The following is an 11,681-nucleotide window of genomic DNA, read 5'->3' as shown; positions in this document are numbered from 1 at the left end:
GCCCTTATTACTTAAAAATAAAAAAGGAGCAGGTGCTTTTGTTTTGTTGGGAAAAAAATCCCCAAACCCTGATGCACTTTTCCTGTCATTTTCCCTATCAAACCACTTTTCAATTTTCTTAAAACTACTTCACAATTAGCCCATGAAATGTCCACAGTCATTTGAGAACGTCAATACCCCCTTATAAATTGCACAGAACATAAAAATAAACTTCTAAATGGACTTTGATTTGATTTTTAATTTTTTATTGTGAATTGAGTGAATGTTTACAGAGTTCATTATCAGTTTTGCATTTAACAACTCAAGGCACATTTGAATTCATCTTATTCACAGAAACCCCTTTAATGTACCAACACTTACACCACTCCCTCTCGGTATTTCCTATTTCCCTTCTGGCTTCTATCAGAAGCTCTCTGAACCTTTTGCTTAAATAAATGCATCTCTTTTTAAAATCTCAAATGGTTGATTATTCTAAGGTTTGCAGATCACACTAGTGTTATTGTTCCCTTATAGACCTGTCAACTGTTTCTCTGAAAATTGAGTCATGGGAGTGGGTTCATTCCAAGTCTTCAAGGAAAGCTAAGAATGATATTCTCGGGGATTACACCTGCCTTTACAGGACCAGTTTTTTTTTTGCTACATTAGCCCCCACTCTAACATGATCCCTTTTAGAGAAGTTTGTGGTGGAAGAGAGGCACCATTTAGTTCTCCAAGAAGGACTAGATCATGTATGAATTATTGGATTTAAAACTGTAAAAATTCCAGGGTCCTGGAGAGTACTATTCATGACTTTTGTCCTAGGTAGGGGGTAGACAGATGCTACCTTGGATAAAGGGCAAGGAAATATACCATGAGAACGAGGTTGACAAAATAATAAGGGAGGAAGGCAAGGAAACTGGGAGAACAAGAATGAAAATGAACAGAGGAAAACGATGTTATGTACACAATTTCACAAGAATTGTGATCTAAGAGTAGATGCACGGATAACACACCATTTGAATGAGTGTAGAAGGTGGAAAGAGTACACTCATAGGATAGTGTTACACGGGGACTTACCTTTGCTGCGAATCTATCCATGAAGGTGATAGAACATACAAGGAGAAAAGTAACGAGAACTTCTTAGACTTTACCAAATACTTTGCCACATTCCAGAAAGATAATATTATGCGTTCTACCTTTGTTAGCAGTTATTGGGTCTTAAAAGCTTATGAAAGGACCTGTAAGGCAAACAATTTGTCCCTCCCGGTCTGGAGGAAACAAGAGGGAAACTGAAGACACCGTCTGGATTTGAATTGGCCAAGCAGTTCGCCTTGGAAGCTATGGTTTTGATGGTTCCTTTTTCAGAAGACAGTCTAAGGAGACCAAGATAAGTATGGTACTTAGAAGACTTTTCTACCATCAAACCTGATCAAAGAGAATTTGTTGAAACAACTTCTGTGTGAAATAAACCTGTGCATATATAAACTGCAGTCCTTGGAGAAATTTTGTAAAACTCATCTTCATATGTTTGGAGTTTGGAACTTATAAGTATCCGGGTGGTACGAATGGTTAAGTATGTACATGACAACCAGTTGAAAGGTTGGTCATTTGAACTCTCCCCAAAGCACCATGGTGTGCACACGTAGTACTCCTGTGCACCCTTACAGTACCCGTGATTCTAAATCGTCTCAATGACAACTAACCAAACCTACCGACATGTTGGAAATACTAAATATGCTCGAATTTAAGCCTACCCGAATATCAGCCGAGGCACCTAATTTTACCACAAAACTGAATTAAAAATGTTGCATAAAACACAGCTTATACATGAGTGTATATGGTAATATTAAGTTGAAATTGGAAATAAAGGTAAAATAACACTAGTGACTTAGATTTGATTGAAGACACTACCAAAGTAAGTTAGATTGGAGATCTCTCAACATTTCCAATTATTTCACTTTTTTTACATTGGTTTTTGTATATTTTGGTACCAGATACTTTTTCTTGAAGAGCTGTCTGCTTTATTTTGCCTTTCTTCTTTTAAACTTATCTCCCTCATATTTTTAACCATGAAAATAGGTGATATGAAAATGAGCATCAAAGGGTATTGGTGTCATTTTGCTAGACCTCAAATGCCAGGCTAATACCCTGCTAGGTAATTCCTCCTCTCTTCCCCTGGGAAATGGCTCTCATGATCAACAACATAGTCTATGCTCTCCAACGCTGTCTTGTGCATAATTCATTCGCGCCTTATGACTGCTGATTTCCAGTCATTAAAGCATTTGCCCCAGAGGACATTTCAGAAATCGTAGGCTGCAAGGACATTAACGAGACCAAATTTTCATGGAGAAAAAAACAGTTCTCTGTGAAACATCAGAGAAGACTATTAATAAATAGCCTTGTATATATTTTCCATTAAAAGCAACATGGGACTTCGCAAAAAAAAAGCAACATGGTACTATATATATGTGGAAATTTTCAGTTCTGTGGGAGAAGAGGTGGAAAACCAAGCTTATTTCTCCATGTGTAATACACACATAACTTGTCTGTTAAGCATATAATTTCTCATGAAGTCTTTAACTCTAACCAACAATCATTTGAAGAGAAGTACGCATTCTCAATTTGTTTGTAACTGGTGTATCCTGCTTCATTAGCATAACTACCATTCGTCCTGCATCATTTACCTCGTAGAAGCTACAGCAGAGAGAACAATTCTATCAGAGCACAGAATGGAGGATGAGTGTCTACCCAAGTGCACATAGTTGGGGAACATTATTCAACTCCATGTAGAGAATATAAAAATATTCAATATCATTATTCTTTGACAGCAAATAGACTCTGTAATGACATAATGTAAAAAGCCGTGTAAAAATGAACAAATAAACAAGCACAAAGAAAACGCTAAGTACTGGTGAGGGTGTAAGGAAACAGGAACCCTTCCTTCACTGGTAGTGAGAATGCAAAATAGCACAACCAGTGTGGAAAACAGTTTGTATGTACTGAAAACTGAATAGAAAAGTACTATATGATTCTGTAATCTTAATCCTAGGTACAAACTCATAAGAAGTGAAAGCAGGAATAAAAAGACCTGCACACCCATGTTTATTGTAGCACTTTACACAATAGCCAAAAGGTGGAAATAACTGTAATGTTCATCAACTGATGACTGTATAAGCAAATGTAGTATATCCACACAATGGAAACTACTGTTACTTCAAAGATCAAGTTAGGGTAATGAGTCACCACTGTAAGTGGAGTAGTGAAAGGCAAAAACTATTGATTTTGGAAGCCAGGCTACAGGAAAATCCCACAGTGACAAAGACTGTTCAGTGTGTGCTCATATCATTTCAGTTTATGAGAGATATTTGTACCATTTTCTCTTGCAGTAATCAGTCACCTATTGTATGTAGGTAGGCTATATTTTCAAGGCACATGATAGACCACAAGAATATCATTGGGCATAGTGATCAGACTGAAATAACTTTATAATCATTTTGACATCTTCCAGGTGACCCCTTGTTATCAGACATCATGTGGTAATCAGGAAAAGTGGAGGGTCCAGCTGACCTCTATTGGAATCTAGATGATAGCATTCCAAACTTCTGCCTGAATCTTAGGGAAACAGTTGAAGTATACATTTGAAAAATAATAGCAAAATATTATAAATATAAAGCATGAAGCAAGATTGATTCTACTTAAACATGTTTGACCTAAAATTTAAAAAATGTCCACAGTCATGCCCACACTGCAAAGCAACAAACTCACTGCCATCGAGTCAGTGATGATCCATAGAGGCCCGGTGGGCTTCTGAGATTGTCACTGTGTACAGGAGTAGAAAGCCCAGTCTTTTTCTTGCAGAGCTGCTACTGGTTTTGAACTGCTGGACCATTTGGATCATGGCCCAATTTGTAATCACCACACCACTAGGCTCCCTAGTTGGATTAAAAAGAAAGCATGCTGCAATATGGATGACTTTGAAATCATCATGATGAACAAATGAATTTGTCACAAAATGATAAACATTGTGTGATCTAATTAATATGAATATGTATGTATATAGGGACTAGTAACTACTATTCATTCCCAGAGTAAGGAGGAAGTGGAAGATGAGAGCATGAGGCAGTTAGTTTATTGTGCCAGCCTGGACAATAGACACATGTGGGATTAATTGAAGGGCGGAGAAGTAAACAACTCAGTGAGCCTCGCCTTTCTTGTCTCTCGTTCTTTGATCATCGAACCAGTGTGCGGCTGCCTTGCTTGTTCTGTGCCTCAATTTGCAAGCTACACTACCTGTGGGACACCTAACCTGTGGACTGCGTCACTATAATCTGATGTTCCTTTAAGACCTGCTTCGCCACACAATTGGAATTTACATCTCTTGAGCTCAGACTGAATGTTGGTAACCTGAGGTACAGACTAATGGATTCAAAAACTTCCATCTGTGCTACAAAGGAGAGCCTTCTCTCCTCTAGTAAATGAGCTGACATTGCTGAGAACCAGTATGGCTATCTTAAATTGTGCAAGCAGCTTTTGGCTGAGACAGTGGCCTGCCAACTCAAATAAACTCTAGTGGCTGACAACAATCACTGTGGACTCTCCACTGTTACTCATCCTGTCTGTGTGATCAGAAGCACGGACAGCTTTCAACCTCATCCATTCCATTGGGAATGGAATATATAACTCTATGTACACAATGATAATAATACTAATAAAACTCACTGCCATAAAGTAAAGACCGACTCATAGCTACCCTGTAAGACCAGGTAGAATTGGGCTTGTGAGTTTTGGAGACTGTAACTCATTACTAAAGTAGAAAGCCCCATCTTTCCCTGAGGAGTGACTGGTGGTTCACAACTAATGACCTTGCAGTTAGCAGCCCAATGAGTAACCACTACTCTACCAGGGCTCCCAATTCCATGTAAACATAGCAAAGAAATGGAATAATCAACATCATCTTGATAGATGGTGAAAATATTGAATCTTTCAAGAACTGATCATCAGCAATCATGGTACCAACAGTCAAGAAATCAAATGATTTCTTTCATTGGGTAAATCTGTTGCAAAACACCTGTGAAAAGGGATAAAGAGGAAATATCTCACTTTGAATACTAATGTGCCCTCATGTGAGCTCATGGTGTGTCAGGTCAGGTTGTTCAGGAATACAGAAATAGTAACACATATAGACACATATAAGAAGGAACTGTATATCAAAAAGTAATTCTATATCAAGAGGGCATCCCACCCAAGACCAACTCAAGTCCATGGGTCAAATGTAAACTTGGGCCTTCTTCATACCAATGCATATCAGTGACACAGAAAGGTGTCACAGAAAGAGTTCACATGTTATTGGGTGCAGAGTCATGTGGATTCAAGTTTTCAGAACCATGTCAAAATGTTTCAGGTCAGCAGCCGATACAGGGTCACCACTGGAGGCAGACAGGGAATCCCAGTGAAGCTACAGAGGGGAAGAAGGGGCAGTGCAAGAGAGAGGGACAAGTTATCACTGTCTTATATAAATGGCCAGACACCTAAGGAGACATCACCAGATTACAACCTGATTGACAGGTTAGACATTCCCCCTACCTCCACTCAGAAACCATAAAGTAGACATAAAATCTAACCCCTACTGATGGTATTTTCGATCACCTCACTTGCCTCAGAAAGTTGGATAGTGAACAAGGAAATCTAGAGGTATTTTAATTATGTGGTGGTGGCACAAAATATGGGAAATGCCATGGACTAACAGTCAAACAAATACATTTGGCTTGAAGAGTGTACAACCAGAATGCTCCTTAGAAGCAAGGATGGCAAAAAGTATCACTTCATTTGACATATTATCAGGAAAGAACAATTTTTGGGAAAGGACATCTTGCTTAATTGAGGGTCTTAAAAAAAGAAGTGCCTCAATGAAATTTGACAGATTGACTGCAATGATGGCGTCAAGCATCGCAACCATTGTAATGATGGGGCAAGACACAGCAGTGCTTCCTTCCACTTGACATGGAGTCTCTGATTCTGAATCAACTAGATGGCACCTAACATCTAGTAATACATTGGAATACCTAAAATATAATTTTACTTTTAACAAGTCATTAAAATTTAAGATATTAATGTTCAATAGCGTTTACTGTGACAAATTTTATATTAAAAACCTACTCTAAAAATATAGGAGGCTTGCTGGTAGATAGGATCCTCAAGGTCCGCAGTTCAACATCACTAGCTAATCGGAGGGAGAAAGATGGGCTCTTATTCTCCCATGAACAGTTATCATCTTGGAACCTTACAGGTGCAGTTCTACCTTCATCCATTGGATTGTTAGGAGTCAGCATTGACTTGCTGGCAGTGAGTGAGTTACAGAAAACGTAACAAATATGCTCTTTTATTTAATACATTAGCACATTACAAGTAAACTTGCATAACATAGTCTTCAAAAATATATTCTAAATCAATTAAATATTTATTGCATATTTTTTCATGAAATTTTGAAAATATGCCACTATAAACACAAACAATAATGTAATGAATACATATGGTTAACTTCAATATAAATTATGTTTTCATATATGTATAACTATAGACATTTTAAAAATACATAAACTAATAATTCTTGCAATATTATTGAAGATTATACTCAGAACATTTTGATCATATTTCATATAGATAAAATATTTATCGAACATTGTTTGAGAACATAATTTTGAAATTAAACAATGTGCATTGTTTATTTAACAATTCCACAGATTTAGATTCTATAATTCAAAGGAATATTTTATTTATTTTGTCCTAAAATAGTTTAGAGAAAAAATAAATTCTACAATATTTTATTTCTAATATAGAGAGGCTTTATATTGAAGAAGTTAAAATCATAATGGGCAATGTGGTGGTTACATAAACTGGTGTCAATTTGGGACTTTGGAAGATTAAAAATGATAGGGTGTAGTCTAGTCTTTCAACCGGGTCATAGCCAATGAGGCCTCTGTGTGGTATTGGCCTTCTCTTAAGAATTGTGGGTACTCCAGTGTTTCTTTCTTGAAGGCGGGAGACATGTCTGTCTCTCTGCTCACTCCCTGAGAGATTCTCTACTGACAAGGTACAGGATGTTGTGCCCTGGATCTAGAGAAGCCACATGGAGATATCCTGACACAACCAGATGCTTACAATGCCACTGGATCCAGAAGACTTGCAAATCACTGCCTATGATACTCCTGTATTCAACATCATTGCATATGTTTTATGTCGGACATATGGGCTAATTTGGGACTTAGGGACTTGATATGGACTGTGCTATCACATTTTTCTCAATATTCAATTGTTCTTGTACATAAACCTCTTTCTTATATACATGAGTGTTTATGAATTTGTTTCTATAGTCTACCCAGACTAACGCAGACAGAATGGAAATAGCGTCTATATCAAGCAGCCTGTAGTAGTCCAAAGAATTAAATGTAAAATAAATTTGTAGAGTAGAAGAATCAAATTACTTTTGTTCAGTATCTCTTTTATGAATGCATAATTAATTATTTTAATATTCTCATTTGTCTGAAGTAGAAAATATCCTTTTGAATACAGCCTTGAATGCTTGTTTCACTTGCTGGTTCCTCAGCGTGTAAATGAATGGGTTCAACAACGGGGCGACTGAAGTGTTGAGCACAGCTACGCCTTTGCTTATGTCAACTCTTTCTTTGGCTGACGGCTTTATGTAGATGAATATACAGCTGCCATAAGTGATGGAGACAACAATCATGTGAGACGAGCAGGTGGAAAAGGCTTTTTTCTTTTGCTGAGCTGAAGGAAATTTTAGAATTGTCTTGATGATATAGGAGTAGGAAATTATTACTAATAACAATGTGACAATCAGTGTTATCAGAGCTAATAAAAAAGCAATCAGTTCTAGTAAGTGTGTGTCTGAGCAAGAAAGTTGTAGGACTGGTGAAATGTCACAAATGAAATGGTCAATGATATTTAAACCACAGAAATCCAGGTTCAGACCCAAAACCAGTGGTGGGAAAATTACCAGGAATGCAGTTATCCAAGAGCCAAGTATAAGCTGGTGACAAGCTCTGCTGCTCATGATGGATGTATAATGCAAAGGCTTGCAGATGGCGACATAGCGGTCATAGGACATAACCGCCAAAAGGAAAAATTCTGTTACCCCCAGAAAGATGTAAAAAAATAGCTGAGATATACAACCATTATAGGAAATGGTCTTTTCCCTGGTGACAATTGTGATTAGATATCTGGGGATGCAGGCAGTTGTGAATGAGATTTCCAGGAAAGAGAAATTACTAAGGAAGAAGTACATCGGGGTCTTGAGATGAGAATCCAAAAGAGTAAGCACAATGATGGTTAAGTTCCCTATAATGCTTAACATGTAATTGAGAAGTAGAAATAAAAAAATGATAATCTGTAACTGAGAATCCTCTGTCAGTCCCAGTAGAATAAACTCTATCTGTAGAGTATGGTTCTTCATTTCTTTCTTAGGTGTTCAGTCAAACTCTACAAATAAAAATTTACCTGATCAGAAATGATATTTAGTGGACCTCTAGAAAAATGCATCCTCATGACTCTTGTTCAGAAACAGACCATTTACAATATAATACTTCAAGGAAGCTGAAGTTATGACCCAAAATTGTACTACAGAGGCTAAATGCACTTTTTGAAATTAATTTACACAACATCTGATAGTTATATATTTTTCTAGATCTCAATATTCCAGACAATTGTATTGTATCTAATTCAAAATTGGCCAGCTGGTAAAGGATTTGATTATAAAAGCTAAACTTAGCATCATTAAGCTGATACAAGTCTTGGACACATATCATGGCAAGGGTTCCTTAATCAATGGCTCTGCTTATGTCAGTAGAGACTTAAATGATAGTAAAAATGATCACCTTTTTATTAGAAACTAAATTACAAAACAGAAAAGAATGCATTTTTATAGTTAAAACTTATCCTCTATATCCTAATTCCTATATCAACTTAGTAGGCTTTAGGTCACTTTCTAATTTTTGAAAGTAAAAATATGTAAACAAATTTTCTATAAATTTGCTTTTAAGGAGTTGGGAAGAAAAATAAGTCTAGGGGAGAATTATCAAAAGTGTTTTTACAGATTCTTTGGTTAAAACGATACTATTAATTGAAATTATAAATAATAGACCTATTTTATTGGTTCAATTGTGTGACAATTGTTATATAACTTTTCCATGTTTATTGAGGTAAAGGAGCTGAATTCTGTTGGTAATCTAATCTTTAGATAATGCATAATAATAATTTGTTTTGTAGTAAGGACAAAATTCCAAGAATTTAAAAAAATAGGTATTATTTGAAAAAATACAATTTCAATTAATCTTAAAACAAACTATTTCATTTTGGGAAAATATAAATGAGAAGGAGCCATGGTGGAGTAGTGGTTATGCTTGGGCTGTAATCTGCACAATCAGCAGTTTGAAACTACCAATCACTCCTTGGGACAAAGTTGTGGCTTTCTATGCTGGTAAAGAGTAACAGTCTCCGAAGCATTCAGGAGCAGTTCTACCCTTTCCCATAAGGTTTGCTATTGACTCAAATCGGCATTTACTCGATGACAATGAGCTTTGTTTTATAAATGAGAAAATACACAAAAGAGCATATTTTCAGAACAAGTAAGTAATAAAAATAATGAATATTCAAATGTATTAAATATTAACTTGAAATACCCTATCCATACAAAAAAAAGAAATACTCCTTCACATTCATGACATTAAGTTTAAAAAAGAAGAAGCTAAATGAAAAATAACAAGTTGATACTCTGACAAATTATGAAATATAAAAATTAAATTGCAGCAAAAAAGAAAATAACTATCCAATAACTCTATTCTTGCTTCAGTATATTCAAATAATCTAAATGACTTTTTAGCAAGCTATATAGTATATTCTAAGAATAAATACTTTTAATTTTATTTAGTACTTCATTTGAGGAGGAAAAATAGATTTGTTGTTTCTCGGTCCCATCAGATTATTAAGTACCTCATGTACAACAGAAGAAAATGCAATCAGATTCTGCATCATCTTCACAATCACGGAGTTGTGAACCTATTTTTGCAGCCACTTTGACATTCCATTTTATTAAGGATCTTCTTCAGAAACAAACAAAAAATGATAAAAGAGTACTAAAAGAAACAAACTCATTGCCCATGAGTTAATTCTGGTTCATGGTAACTGTATAGGATATGGACAAAGTAGCACTTCCCCATAGAATTTCCAAGACTGTAATCTTTCTGAGTGCGTATCATGACATCCTTCTCTTGTGGAGTATCTGATGGGTTTGAATCATTAACCTTTTCCTTAACACTCACGTATGTTTAATTACTGTGCCAACAAGACTCCTTAAGACTATTTAGCAAACACAAATACAAACGGAGTCACCACTATGAAGTTCATTTCTAATCATAGTGATTAGAGGCCGTAAATCTTTTCTAGAGTGGCCATCCTCATCCTCCTTCATTTGAGTGGCTTGCACAGTCCGATTGCTGACCTTGTGGTTAACAGCCCACGTGGTGACCCACGAAGGCTTCTGAAATTTCCTGTCCCGAGGGCCCCTGAAAGCTTAGGAAGAGTGCACAGAAAGCTTGAAAGCCAACTGTCACTTTAAATACAGATGCAAATTTACTAGATAAAATATTTAAATGTAGATTGAGTAACTAAGCTGTGATATACTCAGTAAATAAACATTTATAGCAATGAAAATATCAAAACTATATCACATACGTTATATGAATGTCTTAGATTTATGAGTATAAACTAGTACCAAACCAGTTGCCTTCAAGTCAGTTCCAACTCTTGTTGATCAAATGTGTGTCAGAGTAGAATTATACTTCCTAGGGTTTTCAATGGCTAATTTTTCTGAAGACCCCAGACCTTGATTTTGAGACACCTCTGGTTAGATGCCATCAGCTTCAAAACTTCAATTTAATCAGTTGAGCGTCCTGAGACTATAATATTAACTTCAAAAAGCATACTCTAGAAAGTAATATGAATGTGATACTCTCTATATATAATATAACTAGAAAAATAGACCATACTTGGTGCAAAACAAGTCTTCTTGTATATACACTATGATAATTTCCATCATGAATGACTAAATATGTTTAATAACTGCATATCCCAGAAGAACATAGTTTAAATACTCAAATACCATGTATCTGTCAGTTGTCATACTGTGGTGACTTGTGTGCTGCTGTGGTAATAGAGGGAATGCTACCACTACGTCAAATATCAGGAGGGTCATCTATGGTGGACAGATTTCAGCAGAGCTTTCAGGCTAAGAGCAGACTAAGAAGAAGGAATAGACTGTCCATTGCTGAAAGATTGGCCAATTAAAATCGTATGAACAGCAATCCACCATTGTCAGAAGACGAGCCCCTCAGGTCGGAAGGCATTGAAATGTGATTGGGCACGAGCTGTCTGCTCAAAGGTGAGTCAATCTTAATGACAGGGTTGGAGCAAACCTTTGATTGTCATCACTTGACATGAGGAATGACTGAAAATGATAATGAGAAGCTAACAGAAAAACAAGCTGCAAACATCCATTAATAAGTTGAATTAAACCATCAAAGTATTGGATGACACCATCAGTGAAATCAGACATCCCAAGATCTATATCCTACTAATCAGTTAATGCAAACATACTGCTACTGGCCATTTTGAATCAGAAAATCTACTCC

The 11,681-nt window shown here is 36.3% G+C and overlaps 1 protein-coding gene across 1 annotated transcript; it reads right to left on the bottom strand.

Moving 5' to 3' along the window:
• Positions 1-7,510: 7,510 nt before the first annotated feature.
• On the bottom strand, positions 7,511-8,449 carry LOC142450939 (olfactory receptor 6C70). Its single transcript, XM_075552873.1, has one exon. The coding sequence runs from the start codon at positions 8,447-8,449 to the stop codon at positions 7,511-7,513; it is 939 nt and encodes a 312-aa protein (XP_075408988.1).
• Positions 8,450-11,681: the final 3,232 nt, after the last annotated feature.

This window comes from Tenrec ecaudatus, chromosome 6 (genome assembly GCF_050624435.1).
Source record: "Tenrec ecaudatus isolate mTenEca1 chromosome 6, mTenEca1.hap1, whole genome shotgun sequence".
Lineage (NCBI taxonomy): Eukaryota > Metazoa > Chordata > Mammalia > Afrosoricida > Tenrecidae > Tenrec > Tenrec ecaudatus.
Note: the sequence above shows the minus strand (reverse complement) of the source record. Positions and strands in the feature narration are given on the sequence as shown.

Bases quoted from the DNA above. Each gene is read 5' to 3' on its own strand.
- LOC142450939 (XM_075552873.1), bottom strand. From the start codon at position 8,449: ATGAAGAACCATACTCTACAGATAGAGTTTATTCTACTGGGACTGACA.